Here is a 20,435-nt window from a genome sequence, read left to right on the forward strand (position 1 = left end):
ATGCCAACCCTGGATGACATTTTAGAGCAGATCGGAGAATTTGACTTCTTTCAGAAACAAACTCTCTTTGTTGTATGCCTGCTCTCTGCTACCTTTGCTCCCATTTATGTGGGGATTTTTTTCCTGGGGTTCACCCCTGAGCACCATTGCCGCAGCCTCAGGGTGGCCGAGCTGAGCCAGCGCTGTGGCTGGAGCCTGGAGGAGCAGCTGAATCACACGGTTCCCGAGTGGGGCGGCCACGGGGGCGACTTCAGCAGCCGCTGCAGGAGGTACGAGGTGGACTGGAACGCAACTGGCATCAGCTGCACTGACCCCCTCGGCAGCCTCGTGGGCAACCGGAGCACCGTCCCCCTCGGTCCCTGCCGGGACGGCTGGGTCTATGACTCCCCAGGGACCACTCTCGTGACAGAGGTAAGACACAGCTCATCCAGCAAAATCACTCTTGCCTGCACAGCTGGGAACTAGAAGTTGTTGGGTTAGTATGCTAAGTAAGCAAAGTTTTCTTTTGGTGCGCAGTCTGAACCTCACTGCTAATAAATCGTGAATATCATGACTTACTAGGGACTTAGAGCAAAGATTCATATGGAGATATAATGGGAAATGATTGCTTTTCTTGGGAAGCTAATGCTGCAAGCTTGTCATCAATCAGACAACAGCTATTCTCATAATTCCGTGTTTCAGTCACCAAGCTGAGGGTAGGACTCCACAGACCAAACCAAGGAACTGCACATTTGGGTGATAATCCACACAGAAACTCACTTACAATGAACAAGAAGCAGAGGATGGGGCTGCAGTTGTCAGATAATGAGTCAGCAGCAGCAGCAGCAGCGTTCTTTTCTTCCAACTTACAGTATCTAAACCAGATAATTTAGAAAGTGAAAAACTGCACAAACCATTACTAACAGCCATGTAGAGACCTGAAGCATAGGAAGGAACCTCAAGAGAGATCTCTTCTACTTCTACTGTCCCAAATCTCTAATAACTATAGCTAAACCATGCCTAGCAGATGTTTCTGTAACCTGTTCTTAAAAAACTCTGACGCTGGATGCTTCACAGCTTCCTTGGGCAAAGTATTCATATTCCTTTGCTTCACTATCATCACTGTTACAAAGCAACTCCTTCCCACTTTCCCTTGGGATAGATGGGTTAGGGCAGAGAAGAGCACTCCCAGCTGTCCTCTACATCAGGGAAGCCAGGGAAATGGATTTGAGCTGTTTGGTATGGCCCCAGCAAACTTGTCCAGGTTAGAAAAAGATGAAATAAGCAGCCAAGGACATTCATGCTTCCTTCTGGGCTGAAGTCTCGTTACACATGAATGAATATTTCCAGCAGCAGAGAAGTTAACGCCAGTTTGCCCTCCTCCTCTAGCTGGGTTCAGGTTGGTGACCTGTTAATTGTAAATCAAAAGCAAGTCACAGAGTACCAGCTCACTGCAGAGAAAAGTCAACCAAGCCCTGGGTGTTTTGCCAGTGCTAATGAGGAGTGGGACAGCCAGCTCTTGGCTCCCCTCCAGCAAGGCTCATGGCAGCCCCGACACCTCTCATGCCTGGCGATGCTTTTGTGCAGCGAGGTGATACATGGTTGGAGGCTTTGGCATCCAGGAAGGAAACCATGCTCCAAGTGTCCTCCAAATTTCAGGCAGATGGATGGGGAGGAGAGGGTGAGATTATTCTCAACGCCTTAATTTGTTTGTTCAGAGTTTTTCTCCCTTTCTCACTCTTCTCATGTGTCATTGTGCAATCATTTTCCAGGGTGTAACTTTTCCACAAGTTTTGGACAAGTGTTTTGGGCAAGATGTATTGCAGATGTCAGTTTAAGAGATTAAGGGGGTTCTTTTCTGGAGCCTGTTTTCTAGTTGTGTGTCATTGGTTTCCTTCCTCCTTGAACAGCCATGGTTTGCATTGAATGTTCCTGTGGTTGCCCTTGCAGTTTAACCTGGTGTGTGAGGACTCCTGGAAGCTGGACCTCTTCCAGTCATGTGTGAACGCCGGGTTTTTTATTGGTTCCGTGAGCATTGGCTACCTAGCAGACAGGTAAGCAGTATGTAGACGGGTGTGAGATGAACCGTTTTCTCTGGTTATCTGCTTTATGCATGTCACTGAATAACTTCCATGATTCAAAGGGGAAATGAATGCAACTAAAACTTGATTAAAAAGGCCCATGTGTCACTTACAAAGGGGGTGGACAGTGGTTCCTAAGCCCCTGCTTTCAAAGACTGTTGTGACCCAAGAATCCATGGAAATGCCATAGTGTTTCTCCACTTTCATAGCTTCTCAGTGGCTGCATGGGGAATTTGTATATTCACGGATGAAGAGATTTTGGGTTTGTTCACAGTGGCAAACCGCAATGTGAGCTCAAAGTTTAAGATGAAACTTTAACTCACATGCGAGCTGTTTGCCCATCTTTGTGATAAATTTGTTTCACATTAATTTTAACAGCATCCAGATGGCCATAAATCAGTTTCAAAATAGAATAGTTTTTCTCAGATACAGAAATAGAAGTTGCTCCTTCTGAAATTTTCTTTGGTTTCCCTTTTTCTAGTTGGCTCTCTATGTAGCCAGTTCTAGACCTTGTTGTCCCTCATCTCCTCTTTTCCACCACAAGTGTCATTGTGCCATGTATCTGCCCAGTAGTGTTATTTTTAGGTTAGACTCTAAACAAATTTAATGCTTTGTAGGTGATCTTCCTGGGCATGTTTATGAAATTACAGTAAAATTACAAGAGATCTGAGACTGGAATTTAAAGGGATGAGGGTAACACAGGATGAAGAATCCTTCTGTAGAGTCAGTCTGTCTTGGAGGAATGTCTTTTTTTTCTGTATTCTCAGGACATCAGAGAGCACAATGAGCAATAGCCTTTTCCTCCCGTGCTGATCAGGCCCCAGAATCATCTCTGTTGGACAGATACTGCCACCATTCCCTTCTTTTAACTTTCCCCCTCCTCCAAGGGGGAAGGTCTATGGGAAGGGGCACAGCTGTCCCTCATAGTAGTTTTGTAGTGTCACAAAATAAGGATGGGTCTGTGATTGTCCTGCTGGTCCCTGCTCCCATGTTTCATTGCGGGCAAACACATCATCAGTTAGGTCGTGTACACCACCTTTGTGTACACGTAAGTAGCTACCAGGGTCCTAGCTAATGCCAGCCTGTCCCTCCGTGTGGACAAACCTGCTTGTGAAGAAGGTCACCTTTGCACAGATTGGACAGACCACTTTCCAGTCCTCAGTAAACCATTACCTTACTACCAGTGAACCAGATCATGTTTATTTCAGGTGTTCTGCTTAAATGGATTTTACATCAGAAGATACTGATTTATCACAGTAACTCATCCTGGTCACATCTTGTGTGTAGCTACAGCTTTGGCATAAGGTTCTCTTGGGTGAAAGATATCAAATGACTACAGGAGTACTGCAAAGATCCTACATCCAGTCTTCAGTATGGGGCTGGAGTCCCCTGTCTGATTCGAAAGACAAAGGTTGACACACTTACACCAATTTTTGCTTTTCTTCACATACATTTGGAAGGATCTTGGTTTCTTTTTCATCTTGGAAATGTATGTCACACACACACACACACACCATCCTCTCTTTCCCTTAAATCCAAATTCCTGTCTTCTGGCCAATCATCTAGTGAACTAGAAAGCATTCCATCCTTTTTCCCAGAACTGACACTCAGATAACAATGCACAGCTGATGGAAGCAAAGGAGGGGATATGTAGCAGCTGCTCATCCAGGCATGACAGGACATGGAGCAGCAGTAAGCAGATCCCGCGACCAGCAGAGGTGCCACTCTTCAGATCACCTCTTCAGCACAGAGGTGGATTAAGCAATCATGTTCCCTAGCAAAGGCATTTCTTGGCAGTGTATGGCTGTGCGAACCAATAGAAACTGGAGCTCCCAAACCCTCAGTCATTTATATCTGAAATGCTCTCTGTGTCAAAATACTGAAGGATCTTTTTACCATGGCTTATTATCAAGCAAAAGTATGAAAAGACATGAGGGAGTAGGATATCTTTGCTGCTAAGATAAAGCACATGCATGTCATAGTGTCGAGGGGTTTTTCTACTGCTCTGCTCACTGCTGTCCTGCCCCAGTTCACCATGGTCCCTCCGCTGCAAGCACTCAAGAGCGATACAAAATCCCATACCGAGCAAGTGTTAGGGCAAAAACAAACAAAGAGCCCTCAAATTTAGGAGAGGGACTGGGGAAAATCCTCATGAATTTTGTGTTTCCTGGATTCGAGATATTCATCTTCTTCTTGTCAGACAGCCTGAGTGCATCTGGAGTGCTGGTTTTCCTGTGCATGAGATTGCTGCAAACTGCTGTAGTCAGGACACCTCCTGAAAACGTTTCAGGTGCTTCAGGGAAGGTTTCATAAGCTTTGCAAATGTGCTTCTCTCTGAGGGATTAGACCTACTCATCTACTTGATTGGTCTCAGGGCACACATCCAGATGCTGACTTTGACATTCAAGGGCCATAGCTGTCTTGGAAATTGGCAGTCCTGTGCCCCTAGGGAGCTCCCGGGGTCAGTGCTAACATGCAGCATTGCACCTCTCCCATTCAGAGCTGGGGCACTGGGAAAGGACCTTTGCTGGAGAGGACTCTGCTCGTGGTCTGACAAGGCTCTCTTGAGCTGGACTTCAAGACAAGTCAAAAACATCTGTATGTCAGGGTCCTGACAGAAGGAAAGTTTGAGCAATGGGATCTGCTGATGTTATTGTGGAGAACAGAAGACATTTATTTTGGCTGGCATTTATTATCATGCTATTTTTGTTAGTGGACATCCACTAGTTTAATGGTTTTTATAAATCATACTTCTAACAATATTTATCTCTGTCAGATAGAAAACAAATGCCCTTCCAGCGTTCCAGTAAGCTTGTTTCTTTTGGAAACAATTTATTTCCATCAGTGAGTCACGGTGATACAAGGAATGACAAATAACAGGGATGTACAAAACCCTCTTCAAGAGCTCAATAGTCAGCCAAGATTAATGAGAAAATAGGTAAAGATCACAGTTATTGAACAAGGTCCCCACTAAAAAGCTATGAAAGCTTTGACAGATAGGCTGAAGAGCCATATCAGAGCATTTCTTGAACTCATCAGCTAAGTCATTATCCAGAAGTGAACAATAACCTGAAAACAGGACAGGAGAGTCCCCTGGGCTTCCATTGAGTTGAAAAATGTTGCAAAGGGAAGAGCAGGTACAGACTCCTACTCAAAACAAACAGAATAAGGTGACAGGGACCACCTCCAGCCTCTTCAAACCCTTTGCTCTGCCACCATGCCCTGCCAGCAGCTGAGCCTCTTTCTTCTCTTTTCTGCTCTCCCTCTGCAGGTTTGGCCGCAAGCTCTGCCTCCTGGTCACAGTCTTCATCAGCGCGGTCTCGGGGGTTCTGATGGCCTTTGCACCCAGCTACAGCTGGGCAGTGATCTTCCGCCTGGTACAGGGGCTCGTCAGCAAGGCGGGCTGGCTGACCGGCTACGTCCTCAGTTACGGCAGCTTGCAATTACATTTGGGGGGGAGGAACCCCCTGTCTAGCAGCAGGGCTGACCCCCACTGGTGCCATCCAATTTTTAAGGAATTGCATGTAACAATAGCAGGGACACTGCTATTTACTGCCAAACAGCACCTCTTTACTTGAATCCAGGTGTTTAAGACGCAAGCTTGCACCTGCTTGTAAACATAAAGGGAATAATTAGGAGGCAGCTCTGAAAACTAGGGAATGTTCATACCTGGAGAAGCGTGTGCCAAAATGAAGGAAAAGGTCTAGAGACAAGAACTAACTGAAAGCACTACGAAGATGTATAATGCTTTTCCAGGAAAGGCAGCAAGCAGGAGATGAGGGCTAACACTTGTGTTTGACAGCTTGGGTGCCAAAACAGTTTTTGCTGTGCTGTTTCAGGTGCTTGGAGGGCAGGGAGGCTCTGTTCCCAAGCCGTAAGGGAGGAGGGAGATGGAGGCAAGCAAATTCCAGCTGTCTATTTTATTTTCCCATTTTAGTTCTTAGCTAGGAGTCGGAAGAAGAAAGCACCCTTTGGCTCGCATCGATGGGTGGGGGCCTGACACCCTTGAAGGCAAGGGTAAAGTCTCCAGCTGACCAGTGGAAGAGGAAGGGTGGGGACTTGCCCTGTAATTTACACCAGGGACCCAAAACTGCTCCACTTTCCTATCTAAACCCACACCCGCACGCCGTGACGCAAGGGCACAGATAAGCACAGAGGCTCCATGTGGTTTTAGCTGGCAGGAGTTACATTCCCCCAGCTCTCCAAACCAATTTATTTTTGCTCATACAACTGACCTTTGCAGTTGCAGAATTTGTTGGCCCAAACTACCGGAGGGCAGCGGGCATCACTTACCAGCTTGCCTTCACGCTGGGACTCCTCATCCTCACCGCCCTGGCTTACGCGCTTCCACACTGGAGGTGGCTCCAGCTCACAGTCACACTGCCCAATTTCTTCTTCTTGCTCTATTATTGGTAAGTGCCCGCTCCTACAGCTCCCAGCAACACCAAGCCACATCGACAAAACCAGGGGATTGAAGCTGAGAGCTGAAGCTTCTCTGTAGGGATTGGCCATAGTGCTACATGTAGGATTTCCAAGACAACATCAGATGAGATCTGGCATTTTTCTTGCCCATGGGTTTAGTCTGAATCACCTAAGAGCAAGATTACCTGCAACACATTGCAATGCTTCTGTGTTTAGAGTCCTTGCCACCCATTAAAAAATAAGAAGTCATTATTTCTTGAACAGTATGTGAGCTGCTGTGAGAAGTGAGTTTTTCTAATCATCGATTAAATTTGTTTGGGTTTTTTAATGCAATCAACAGGCTTTTGTTGACTATTTATAAAAAAAATGAGTAAAAATGCTCCCTAGAAAATTCTATAACTACATCAGGGAACAGATTTGGGAGGGTTTTTTCCTTTGGTCTTTTTATGAAAGGTTATTTTTAACATGGAAGATCAGGTTTACAGCTGTTCTTCTTTATACCCACAGATTATTAGTCATTTCTAAAACATGTCAAAAGAATTTTATCAGAGTAATATTTCCAAACTATAATAAACTGGGTTTAGCCTTAAATATATATATATATATATATATATATTAAAAATCAGGCTGCGTTGTCACTCAAGTGGAGCACAAATCCGAGTACAATCACTGACAGCCACAGCTACCACTGAGTTCTGTACAACCCATGGATATTCAGTACACCTTAGGATCCTAGCCTGAGAAACTCGATTCTGTTTTCATTTTCTGTGTACCACTGACATACATTTTCTTTCCCTGTAGCTGTCATGCTTATATGTGTTGCAGGTGTCTGCCCGAGTCTCCCAGGTGGCTAATAGCTCAAAAGCAAAATGACAAAGCTATGGAAGTTATTAAACACATCGCCAAGGGAAATAAGAAGAAGTTACCTCTCTCTTTCCAGGTGACTGCACTGCATTTGCTGCATGTGTGCAAACAATGTTTTGGATTTAGGACTGTTTTGTGTTTAGAGTAGGGAGCAGCTTGGTGACAAAAAGCACTGCAGTTCCCTAAAGCAAAGGCAAGTGAGTTTTCTTCAGTTTGACTGCCTAGAACCCTCACAGAGCGTATTTGGGAAAAGAGGCTCGCAAAACCAGCCAGAAGACAAGAAAAACTCTTCCTTTAAGTATCAATCAAAAATAAACTCACCAAATCTTATGACTAAAAATCCCAGAACACCTTTACTCATTATTTGTTACATGCTGCTCCATACCATGCAATAGCCTCATACACATGGCTACACAGATATGAAGACTGGTTATATAAATTTTCACGCTTCCTTTTCTCAAAACACTCTGGAGAAGCTATTTTGCCCCCAGTCACTTAACTGGCAAATGAAAACCCCCATCCTCCCATTAATCCGGAAGAAAATATTCATTGTAGTGCTTCCCACCCTCTCCCCTGCCTACTGTAATCTCTTGTTCTGTCGCTTGTGCTCCCAGAATCTCAGCTCCGAAGATGAAGATGGAGAAAAGCCAAAACCTTCATTTCTAGACCTGGTCAGGACACCTCAGATCAGAAAACACACGTTTATTTTGATGTACAGTTGGTAAGGGAAGGCTTTTGCAGCCCAAATGGAGGTGTGTGATTTGGTGCCCTAAATCGTCAACAATGATGTAAGCCTGTTTTGCTCCTAACCAACTGCAAATCTCAGCTCTTTGCATAAAACAAAGGGTTTGACTTCATTCACATCCTGTTCTCTACCCAGGTTCACAAGCTCCGTCCTCTACCAGGGGCTCATCATGCACATGGGAATAGCCGCTGGGAACATGTACCTGGATTTCCTCTATTCTGCTCTCGTCGAGTTCCCAGCTGCCTTCATCCTCATGCTAACACTGGATCGTGTTGGCCATCGCTACCCCTGGGCTGTGGCAAATGTGATGGCAGGTGGTGCTTGCCTCAGCACAGCGTTAGTCCCAGACAGTGAGTCACGCAAACCTCCTCCGTCAATGAATTCTCTCCCTGTCTCTTGGTTATTGCCCTGGAAAATAGAAAACAATGCCTGCTAACCTGGCCCATGTCAGTACTGTGTTCCAATGAAGGCAAAACCATAAAAGCTAATTTACGTCCCACCATCAGCGTTTATACCAGTTAATGAGAGGCTGGAGAAATGGGGTGAACTAAATTTCTGAAATGGCATCAAATTAGATGGCAGGTCTGCATGTGCTAGATCATGAAGCATGCTGTGTTAAGTCCCCAGTTTTTGTCTGGCCTAAAATTTGGATCTGAATGCACACTTCAGCGTTTTCACCCAAAACTCCCATGTTTTCTGTTTCTAAAAAGGAAAAATGTATGGGCGCACACATACACTTAAACACCATATGGGTACAGTAAGTGCTTTCTGCCATCCACAGTGCTGCTGGCATGAATGTAGGTTGTTGAGCAACCACAGTGACAGAAACTTTGCTTTTGTTTATCTAAGGGTTCACTCCAAGGCCACAGTCTCAAAGCAATGTGTCCCTTAAGGGCCACTGAATGAAACATCTTACCTTTTTCTTTATGGCATACAGCTAGACTGGAACTACACACATAGAAGTGCCAAACAGCTGTCAGTCATGTGGGACAAGGACAAAGGACAAAGCCACAAAATGTTATGGAAAAATGTCATAGGGAAAAAACCCAAGGTGTCCAGACAATGGAAACTTATTTTAATGGGCAACTGGGGAGTGCAGGGGCTATGCAAGGACTACGCTGGGCTTTGCTGGGGGAGCCCAGGGGTGGGAGTCCTGTGGCCCCACAGCTGCTGCCTGTGCCAGGGCAAAGGGAGCGGCAGTGCCCGGGTGAGCACCTTGCCCCAGGGACAGGTATGGCCAGTGAGGATGCTGCTGCCAGCCTGGCTCAGCCATGCCAGCAGGCTTGGCAGCAGCAGCCACCAGCAGAGACCCCAGCCTTCCCGGCTTGCTTGCCCACGGCAGCACCACCAGCCCTGAGCTGAGCCACCTTCAAAGCCCATAGCCCCAAGTCTGACCCTGCAGAACAGGCTTGTTTTACACCCAGGCAGGCCCTGCGGGGGTGATGGGGTGAGCAGAGCCCCAGCAGGGAGGCAGGGACCGGCCCAGGCACCTACAGCTGCAATTGCTGCAAACCACAGGCAGCAGTGCCTGGCGTCTCAGCTCTGGAGGCGCTTTGTTGGCAGGGCTTGCCAGCAGCTATGGGCCAGTAAAATACTGCCCTGGGCTTGATGCATCCCTCAGCTGCTAAATGAGGGAGAAACTCCATGCCCCAAGTATGCTAATAGTTGAAACATCTGAAGCCACCATCCAGGGTCAGTTTGGGGTCTACAAGCCCATGTGGCACACAGGTATCTTAGACTGATTCTGGCTTCAGGGCTGGGATATTCATTTATTTGCAGCTGACAGCTATAGCCCCAGGTGTGAAAGCAATTGTAAAGCACACACTGAGAGACAGGGAAGCAAAACAAACTTGTCCCAGCCTGAAAGCAATCGGAAGCCTCTGTGCAAAAGTATGGAGTATCTTGCTGGTAGCAGACTTCAACTACCAAACAATACAGTTGCCCTCTTTAGTTTTATTGCAAGCAAGAAATGGTGTCTTGTGTAAACTTTTGGTTAATGCACTGGATAACCCAAACTACTTTGTATCATTGACTTCTCTCTGTGACAGAAAACTAGCAAAGTCAAGTCTTGGTTATTTGACTGAGTCACAAGACAATTGCATTATAAATTCTTTATTGAGTGAAATAGAACATCATCATGTACTGTCCACTTGAGCTTTCATGATAGCAAACTTACTGTTTCCTTAAATTAAATATTTAATGCTGCTTTATGTCAAGAGCAGAAAAAAACCCGCAGTTTTGTATTCCAACCTTAACGAGCACAATGTCATTACAGCTCTTTATTGGCTTAAAATGACAGCAGCTTGCTTGGGCAGGATGGGAATTACCATGTGCTATGAAATTATTTGCTTGGTAAATCCTGAGCTGTATCCAACATTTCTCAGGTAAGTGCACCATCTTCTGTTGGCTGGTAAAAGCACGGGGTGTTTCTCTGGGAAAGACTGCAAGAGGCCAGCTCAAGGCTGTGGATGCAGCTGAGGAGCCTGTGGCTCGTGCACTGACCTGCAAAAAGAGTTCGCGTGTATAAAACACACCTTGCAAAGGTGGAGGAGAGCTGCTGGGTGGTACAGCAGAAACTCGCCCCCTTCCCTGCTTCTGAGCCCAGCACTGAGGCAGGAGGTTTCTGAGGGGATGTGTGAGAAACCTTCCCAAACATCCTCCAGGCTTCCCTTCCAGTGCAGTTCAGTGAACCAGGAGAAGTCAAATGCTCATTCACACCTCTGCTCCAATACAGGGCTAGTCTTCATGTCTTGTCTCATCTAACTTGCTCCTTTCCTCACCCATTTCACCTTGTCATATTTCTCCATGGGAGAATGCTCTACCTGTGCTCTCTTTTGACTGTGTTCACCACGATGGGGGCCAGGCCTTTCTAAGCACCTTCCTAAGCCCCAGGAGGTTACCTGTCTTCTCCTCCCTGAGACCCACAGCACATCCCTCCTCCCACCAGCTGCAAATTCACTTGGACAGGGCGCTGACCCACTCACCCTGGCAGCAGGGCTGGGCAAACCTTTTGTGCATCCTGCCGTGGCACTGGGGTGCAGAGCTGGACGAGGCACTCCCAGGCATAGTCAGTGACGTGTGTGCACACGTGCGTACATGTGTGTGCGCATGTGTGCATGTGCTTTGCAGGAACCTGGGAGTCCTCGTCTGCTCATCCATGTGCGACCTCGGTGGGATAGTAACACCCTTCCTTGTGTACAGGCTAGCAGAGCTCTGGCACGAACTGCCCCTGGTCATCTTTGGTAAGAGAGCTGCAAGACAGGTCGGCTGGCCACAGCCTAGAAGCGTGAGTTTTGTGATCTATTTCCCACCTTTAAAAAAAGAAATGTGGAGAGCTGTATATACATGTGCACACACATGTAAGGTGCATCTTGGTAGGTCTGTTTCATCTGGAAGTTGGAGCAAGGTCACCCCTTAGCCCTATCTGCAGTGAAGGGGATCCCATGGTTTCGGGACAGCTCTTTCAAGCTTTGTCTTCCTCCTGCGGAGCTCTTCCCAAGGCAGGAATGTCTTTGGGTTCTGCTGCTCTCATCCACAGTGTGGTCACAGGACCTGCAGTGCGAGCAGGATGGCCTCTTGTCTCCCTACACAAAAGTCACTCTCCACCTCTTGCTGGCACCTCAGGGGGCCCAGTGTGTCGAGGATCCCATGGCAATTTAGGATGGCAAAGCAGCAGAACAGCCTGTTAAGGCTGCTATCCTAAAATAAAAGGCTGCCTTGAATGTCTGGTGCTGCACGGGTTCAAATCGCTGTGCCTGCATGCACCATCTGCCCTGAGCATGGTCATAGGAGGATCCAAAACTAGTCAGAAGGTGAAACTGGCCAGGTGGGCTGGTAGCAACCTGTTGTGTATGTCCTAATCCAGCCAAAAGTGGGGATGACAGCTAGCTAGCATCACCCCGATCCCATGACAGCTAGGCAACCAGAGCCAAAACCTGTATCCTTTGCATTGCGTGCACAAAGCAAGGGAGCCAGACCACCCTTGAGTCTAGGGCCCAGGATTGCTTGCCAGGCCTCAGATGCACCTCAGAATTGTCAGCAATTACTCTGAAAAATGAGAATCGTGTAGATGAAAAGCCAAGAGTTATTACCACTTTGAGGAGTCCTTATTCAATCATCGAGGCAGCTGTGTCTCACTGGGAATTAGTGACTTGGAATTAAACTCAGGTATGACCATTGCATTGCCTTTGTGATCCTGAGCCTTGCTCTGTGTTGGCAGCTGTGATTGCTTTAATCGATGGCTGTTTGGTTTTGCTCCTACCTGAGACGAAGGGAAAGACTCTGCCTGAGACCATTGAAGATGCTGAAAATCTGCACAGGTATGGTAGCATTAAGTATCCTTCTGCAGAGCAGAGCAACTCCACTTTACATCTGCAAAATCTGCTAAAAAAACCCCCAACATTTATTATACATCTCTGAGAACCTGTTGGGTTTTGTTGTAGACATATACAGTGGATGGCTGGTGGGTAAGACCTCCAGGAGCAATATCAGGCTCTGGGCTCTCCTGTGTGATCTGACAGGAATCCACTAACACCTTAGTGGGAGCCAAACAGTAAGAGAAAGTGTGGAGGATGGTTTCATGGGCCATCTGAAAAGCATCGATCTGGGCTTCAGTCGCTCCTTAGGCAGCACACACAGCCAGTCTGCCTTGAGAGGCGTCCGTCAGCATGAGGAAATGTGTCGTCCCTGCCATGGCCAGCCACTGCCAGCGGCTGAAGGCAGCTTTCAATCAGGAGAACACCCTGGCATGTTCTTTCATGAGGCTTTCAGCAGCTCATTCAGCCGTCCTACGTGCTCAGGGAAGGTGAGGCAGATGGGTGAAGGCACGGCTCCCCAGGGAAGAGCGAGCAGGTTGGCAGCATGGAAACCCTACTTGAGCTGCCTGTCATACCTGTGGGAAGTAAAGCCAGGAAACACAAACCTTGGTCATGCCATCCTCCCGAAAACTTAGCAGTCCCATCTAAGCATCTGTGGCCAACAGCTGCACCCTGCGTGTGCCTGGGGGTGCTCACCACCCCGTCTCACCTCCCATATGCAGCTGTGCCAGTGAGGGGACCATCCCCAGAGATGCTCACACCCAACAGGGACAAAGCTGGCTGAGGTCTGGTTTTAAATCTGGGGAGCAAAGCAGGGAATGTCCTGTAGTTTCAGTGCTTTCTCCTTCTGGCATGACTCACACCTGCTGGAGCAGCTTCTGGGGTGAGGGCAGAGCTCCACAGGCACTGAAGGGGCTGCTCAGATTTACTGAAGCTGATGCGGAGCCAGAAAACACTTGTCCTGGTAAAAAATGAGGTGTGGGAGGAAAAGGACGCAGCCTGGCCAGAAAGAGATGGCAACATAGCACAGGGTAAAACAAGGAGAGCTTGCCCCTAGGAACAATTAGGAAGTCCATACATGTAACTACACCCCCAGATGTTACTTTAGCAACCACTTCAAATAACAGTTTTTACAGCAGGAAGTGTCGGAGCTGAAGTTAGTAACACTGCTGTTGTGATAGAGTTTCCAGACAGCAGCACAGCTGCAACGAGGCCACTGGAAGTCTCCAATTTGCTCCTTATTCTGCTGCTCTTCAAAATAACCTAACCTCATCTGAAAAATTGCCAGTGATGAGATGCCCGTTAAACCTAGTCTTCAGTGAATGTAAGCACATGGATTATTTGGTGTACCATGCTGTTATCCACCAGGAGCATCATCTGCCTTTTCTCCTTTCCTTCTGCAGGCAAGAGAGAAGCAAAGAAAAAATGATTTATCTTCATATTCTGAATTCAGAACCTGTCCCCAAGTAAGGACCCATTTTGCCACAAATCTGCCTCTGTTGGGGCAGGGAGGCAGAAGCAGCCATAGCAAGCCCAGCCCTCAGCCCCAGATGCAGTGGATGAGCCAGACCAACGTGGTGACCTTGTCCCCACTGCACTCCCAGCTGCCAGCAGTCTGCGGCTCAGGGACTTCCTGAGCCAGAGGTCATCTGCCCACATTTCTGCTTCAGTCCCCTGTGGACCATCCTTCCGCAAATTTTTCTCTTTGCCTTCTGAACACATTCATACTTCTGGCAATCCAGGGCATCTGACAGCAATGACTTGTACGGCTTGATTGGGAAAATCATGAAGGAACACTTTCTGCTGCTTGTTGTAGAACTAAAATTCTCGTCAGGCTGCTCACTCACAGCTCATCTCTGCAGCAAGCAGGAGTGCGCTCCTGAGCCCAACCCACCTCCTCCAAGCTACAACTGGTTCTGCATGAAAGCAAGCATGTAGGCAGTAGTGAATTAACTGCCAAAATTCCCCCTTAGACCCCTTAAAATCTGGGTTCTGTCAGTCGGTCTATGACTCCTGATGCCCAGCAGATCAGATTCGTGAGACAGCTCCTGCTGCCCGGCAGCGAGCACTGCTGCTGCAGAGCCAACTTCAGGAGCCCTGGGCACCCGCAAGCCCCTCTGCCCTCCCTGTTTGCTCCTCCTCTTCCAGAGAAATAAGTATGAAAAAGAAGCACTTCTAAGACCAGACTGGCTTTTAAGCTTTGGCATCTCAGAATTTGGCTGCATATTTGGCAAGCTGGAAAGCAAAAAGGAGGGTGAAGAGGAGTTGGAGGCAGCGAAGCCTCAGGACATGGAGGTGGGGGGGCTGTGTGCAACTACAATTTTGTTAAGGATCAGTAACAGGACAGGGGGACAAAGCAGCACCACGGCCACCCACCAGGAGCAGCACGAACACTAACAGGACACTATGCCCTGCACATTAAAGCATACCCATGTTTGTGTACATGCAGTGGGCTTACTGATGCTATGAGTTTGTTTTTTTACATGGTCAACTCCAAAACAGCTGTAAGGGGTAAGGGCTGACACAAGGGGGAAAGATGAGCCAAAATAGAATATGGATTTTTAAGTAGATCTCCCTCGATAACATGAAATTCACTGCTCTAGAGCTTTTGAAGGTTGAGGGGTCATCTGCACAGCCCTTGGAAAGCATTTAAAATGTGATTCACGCAATATTCATCAACTTGTGTATATTCTCTGGATTTGGGTTTGTCTCCTGACCAGTTCCAGTTCTGGGAAAAGGCCCTATTTCTTCATATTTTAAAACATTTACAGAATGTAGGATCACACAGTGCCATACAGTAGGGATGGGATTGGAGCAAGTTGCAAATAAAAGCTAGCACATGCATCTTTTGATCATATGATAAACAGGAGAACTGGAAACCACATGAACTTTGCACCGGCCTGTAGGGTGTGATTTTCCAGCAATTCTTGAACACATGCACACAAGAACACCTTGATAAAACAACCATGTTAAGATTACAGCTTGCAGACAAGAAGCTTTAACAACCTTCTGATACATCACAGAGGCTTTGGACACATTTGATGGCACAAAATTAACACTGGAGTCTCCAAATAACAACTATGTTCAGGTGGTGGTGGTGGTTGTATATCGGTGCTGAGGGCAGGGGACAAAAACAGTGCTTAGAAGGTGCTGCCCTGCACCACAACTGCAGCCAGTCTGTCCATCAGATGATGCCAGGGAGAACACCAGAAACTTTGTAAAAGTAATGGAGCAATGCTTTCCAAAACCTGGTTATTGAAGGTTGGTGGGTACCCTGAAACATGGAGATTTTATATTCTCTCCAGGCACAGTCCTTACACAGTCCAGTTCTAAGTAGCTGGGTGAGGAACAGGATCTTCTTAAAAGGCCAGTGATGCTTTCATTAACCTGGGCACGGCCCAGTCCAGGTGCTCCCTGGGTTCCCTGAGCCAGACAATGGTCAGGCACTGAAATGCTCCTTCCCAAGCTCCAGGGACAGCCCTGCCCCTGAGCTGGTTAGCTCCAGCAGCCCCAGGAGCAGACAAGCTTCAGCTGCTATTAAGGGGAAGAGAATCTGGCAAACTGTTGTTTTATCTACAGCAGGACTTGAACTCGTCTCACACCCCAGAGGAGATCCACTCCTACGGCATGCCCAGGACAAAAGGCTTTCTGCATTTTGAGAGCAACCACGTGCAGTTGGACCATATCTGAGATGTTTCATTGACTTCCCAACTCCAAGCAGCAACCCCTGAATGGACAAGGTCACCAGCAAGGAAACTGAAGTACATTTGCCCTTGTGCTCACTAAAGTGCCACCAGAAGCAAACGCCATTATAACTTGTAGGTGACTGAGAAGCAAAGGCACACCAGAGCCTGCCCTGTCTGTAGCTCCTTCTGTAGTTACTCATTTATCCAGCCCAGTATTTGCTGTGCTTGACTTCTTGCCGCCTCCCTCATTTTCTTTCTGCAGAGCTTTCAACAATTTTCAAATCAATGCACTATAATAAAGACAGCTGTTCTGACAGATTTCTTTTGTTGCAGAGCAGAGACATCTCTGCAGCCACAGCAGGATGCCAGCCCCACAGGACATGTAATTACATCCCCACTGTCCCTCCTGCCCATCTCAGGACCAGCTTGTTCCCCTCTGACCCCAAAGCAACACTTTTGCAACTGCCTGGGCCAAAGTCACATCATTCCCGATCTGTCACTACTCTTGTCAGAGCAACCTCATCATGGCCCTGCTTGACTGGACAACATGCTTCCCTGCTTTTGAGGCCCTCGCAGCAACACTGAACATTAACTGGCTCAGGCCAGTTGAAAGCAAGGGCAAGGTCACCATACTGCCACACTGGGAAGCAATCCTTGGGGAACTTCACCCTGTCTGTGTCCAGCAATGCTTTGCTCAGCTGGGAGATCTCTCACTGCAGATGATCATTAAAGGGCAGCATTATCCTGTGCCCTGCTTATAGCATCCTTTTTGAAACCAGCGTTGTGCAGCAGTGCCTGGGACCAGCAACACAGACAGTGAAGGGGAGCCACAGTACCATTGTGCCTGTTCTCCTCTGCAAACACGAGCCTGTTATGTTTGCTCAATGGGATGGACTAGGAGATTTGTGGAAGGTGCTGGATATTCCCTGGAAGACCCAGTGTTGTCCCTAATTCTCCCTGAGGCACTGGATCGCTGGCCAAAACCCTGGTCAGAGTCCTGCAGGTCCCCAAGCCTGAGCCCAGCCCAGCCCAGCCCAAAGGGGGAACCCTGCAGGGCTGCTCCCCCCAAACACTTAGAGATACAGCTTTGTCTTCAGCCTCCAGTAGAGCAGGACTCTGGTGGACTCTCAGTCCCTCCCCTGGCAGCTGTCATTCCCAACTGGAGTCTCAACACATACTTTATAATAATATTCTGCACGCTGGTGCATGTACATGCCCTGGTTCCATGACAGAGGTAGATCTGTTATATTCTGCTGCCCCTTCAGAAGACAAAACAAAGTCAGACTTCATGGCGGCTTATAAAGTTATGTTGCAACGGAACCCACCATCCCCAAGTTGACATTTGTCACCATGTTGAGGTATACACAGCTGGTATGAAAATTTATCTTACTGTGGACAGAGAGGGAAGCAGCTATGCAGGAATAGGGACAATCCCATCAGAAAACCCTAAACATTGTAAATAATGGAAAGGCAGACAAAAAAAAAAAAAAAAAAAAAGACAAGCCTTTTGAGAGAGCATTTATTCCAGTTTGCCTTTCCATGCTAAGTGCCCTAAAGTTGACTGTCCAGGAAGAATTACGCCCTCTTCAGTCATGTGCTACTTCTGATGTTTGGACATGGAGATAGATTTTTTTGGCCTTTGGAGCACTTTGCCTGCAAGAATAACAAGACATGAGCAGCAAGCCAGGAGCAAAAGGCGTCCAGTGAGCACCTAGGTTCAAGTTCTTCACTTGCTCTGCCTCTGCCCCAAAGAAAACGGGCACCTAATTCTGTAAGTTTGCTCTGGTTCCCTAGCAGATACTGGTGCTTCACTCACCTCATGAGTAGCTGCTATCAAGACTGCATTTTGTCTGTCCCACTGTTACGGTTTTTTAAGCACAAATAACATTTATAAGAGTGTTGCAGCAGGTTTGAGAGACTAGTAAAGTTATTCACAGGCCAGTAAAGACCTATGCTGCTTGTTTTCAGATGCCTAGGTAGACAAGCAGTAAGGGTCCAAAATCTCTCCACCTAGAATCTGAGAATTCACTAGCAACTTCTTGGAAACATAGGGGGCAGCCAGATAACCCCTGGGCTTCCCTAGGGAGCTCTGGGCAGGGATTTTGCACAATTTCAAGTGAAAGCTGCTAAGAGTTCAGCATCCTGACTCACCCATGGAAGTTTTCAACATCTTCAACAGTCTCGGGCAAAACTCTTCCTTTAGTTTCAGGTAGAAGCAGCACCAATCCACCCGCAAACAAACCAAGAACAGCTTCAAATTGAACAGATGTGCAAAGAGCTTGTTAGCACACACCCCGCTTCCTACTGCCTGACACAAAGGACTTGTAAATGGCATTTTATTTTGTTCTTCATGCAAGACGTGTGCATTAAGGCTCTGTGTGCAAAACAGTCGTGCCATCCCTGGAGGATGTGGCTGCCACGTGGAGACAGCAATGAGCCAAGTTCAGTTGTGTTATGCACTGAACTGGGGCATCTCAGACTGGACAGACAGTCCCTCCTTTATAGAGGAAAGAACCCTCTCTAGTGGGAGTATGCCAGGAAACGCATTCACTTTTTCTGCTGTTCACATAAGATTAGAAAATACATACAGGATGTATTATCTCCTACACAGTGTGATTAACTTCTCCACTGATGATTGCTTTTACCCACTTTGTACATGTTTGGTGTCTATATTTTAAAACTGCTAAGCACCCTCCTAAATGTCCTGTCTGTCAAAAACTGTGCATTGCCATTCAAGACATTTTTCCAAGTAGCGTGTTGATCTAAAGATTCAGAAAAGTTTTGCAGACCCTGACCTGAGAGTTCAGGTCCCTAGTCTGCAAACACTTGTCTTGCATTTATTTGCCAACCTCTTTCCAAACAGCTGGAGAATAGCCAGTTAACAGACTGTCAGAAAAGCTGAAGTGTAACAGCCACGCTTGTACTCCATTAAATAGGCAATTACATGAAAATCTAAGTTTTGGCTCCTGGACTGAGACAATATGCCTCTCAGAAGAGCAGTAATTCATCAGATTTGAATCCATCAAATACTAATCGCATCAAAATGTTTCTCAGCCCTTTGCCACCTGCCAAACCTGTATTCACCTCTGACTTCCTTTCAAATGCAAGGGAAAATAAAAAGTGCAAGGGCAAAGGAGACACGAATGCATAAGCAAGCTCCAGGTTGTTATAAACTGAAGGCTGTACCTTGCAGAGACAGCAAGGGGCTTCTGCTGAACTTGGGGCAACTGCCTCAGTGGCTTTTCCCTTCCTTTGAAACTTGCCCCCCTCTGCTGCACCCCAGGAGTGGCCCACAAGGCGGGAAGGTGGCACTTACTGAAGACTATCAGTGGCAGATCATGCCAGATTTCCACCAGTCTGTAGACAATGAATGGGACGATGACTCCACCAACATCACACAAGGAGGAACAGACCATCACCCCTAGGTTCCTGGTTCAACAGCAAAGGGATCACATCAGCGTCAGAGTACTAGAGATGAAAGAGGGCAGGTCACAGCTCTGACCCTTGTACAGGACAAATCCAAGCACTACGTGGGACTTCAGATGCCTCATCCACCCTGGTTTTCTCCACTTTTCCCTTTAGTTCAGTCCATGAGTTTTTCACTTGCCTTAAAGTATATTTGCTCTCCGTGTTAAGGTACCTTTTTAAAGCATTTTAATTGTGCTTCACCTACTTCATGTTCAGCAGTACTCCTGTAGCTCTGAAGCATTTGAGGATAACTTAATTTAGCATAACATGTAACACACCCATTGGCCTCCGCTATTTGTTCCCAGGCCAAACGCCCATGGGGAGAAGGATGCACCTACCTGATGTATGTTGGATACAGTTCAGTGTTTACAAAGCAAACCATTTCAAAAGCCATTGTGATTCCCATTCTCCCGATGCAAGCAGCAATCACTTTTAGCCAATGTATGTCTGCAGAGAAAATGCATTCAACACATTTAAAAGCATCCCAGCAATTTAGCAGGTGTGAATACACCAGTGTTATTTTAGAGGGACTTCTGATCCCATGTCACTTGATGTTTTTAAGTGGCTTTGTTTCACCTGTGTGAATGAGGGGGTGGGAACAGTCAGCACCTCAAGATCTGTGGCACAGGGACCTTCCCAAAGCAGCACAGAGAACCCAGGTGCTTTGAGATTTATTATTAGCAGTGCTACAAATCAACCTCATTTCACTTCTGCAGCACGAGGAGCACTGCTGAAGGTCACAGGGCAGCACCCGACAGCAGGTGTGGGTTTGTGAACCTTCGGGGCTGGGGCCTCAGGAAAGGGATGGAGAGGTGGGTGCTGTTCCCAGGGGGCAATGCCAGGGTGGGAAGCCACCACATGGCTTAGGGCAGGA

General features: G+C 47.2%; 2 protein-coding genes and 1 long non-coding RNA gene across 6 annotated transcripts in view; 1 reads left to right on the forward strand and 2 right to left on the reverse strand.

Moving 5' to 3' along the window:
* SLC22A2 (solute carrier family 22 member 2) lies at positions 1-17,595 on the forward strand. The gene is made up of 11 exons (XM_027811006.2): positions 1-411; positions 1,930-2,033; positions 5,332-5,486; positions 6,304-6,472; positions 7,308-7,422; positions 7,961-8,067; positions 8,227-8,441; positions 10,367-10,475; positions 11,221-11,333; positions 12,311-12,410; positions 13,811-17,595. The coding sequence occupies exons 1-11, from the start codon at positions 1-3 to the stop codon at positions 13,875-13,877; spliced, it is 1,665 nt and encodes a 554-aa protein (XP_027666807.2). The 3' UTR covers positions 13,878-17,595.
* LOC129736316 (uncharacterized) lies at positions 5,481-8,378 on the reverse strand. The gene is made up of 3 exons (XR_008732702.1): positions 8,294-8,378; positions 6,354-6,667; positions 5,481-5,670 (listed from the first exon to the last, which is right to left on the reverse strand). It is a non-coding gene; the product is annotated as an uncharacterized LOC129736316 (long non-coding RNA).
* The window catches only part of LOC102047701 (solute carrier family 22 member 2-like), a 17,050-nt gene continuing 7,942 nt past the window's right edge, over positions 11,328-20,435 (reverse strand). For 2 of the 4 annotated variants that reach the window (XM_055713232.1, XM_027810994.2), the window contains 4 exons: positions 19,900-20,008; positions 19,410-19,522; positions 18,245-18,344; positions 17,598-17,746 (listed from right to left, as the gene is read on the reverse strand). In XM_055713232.1, coding sequence (XP_055569207.1) covers positions 17,680-17,746; positions 18,245-18,344; positions 19,410-19,522; positions 19,900-20,008 — 389 coding nt within the window. In that variant the 3' untranslated portion in view covers positions 17,598-17,679. Of the gene's footprint in view, positions 12,983-17,597; positions 17,747-18,244; positions 18,345-19,409; positions 19,562-19,899; positions 20,009-20,435 lie in introns of those variants that run through there. The other 2 variants (XM_055713231.1, XM_055713233.1) reach the window with 2 other exon arrangements.

This window comes from Falco cherrug, chromosome 6 (genome assembly GCF_023634085.1).
Source record: "Falco cherrug isolate bFalChe1 chromosome 6, bFalChe1.pri, whole genome shotgun sequence".
NCBI classification, from domain to species: domain Eukaryota; kingdom Metazoa; phylum Chordata; class Aves; order Falconiformes; family Falconidae; genus Falco; species Falco cherrug.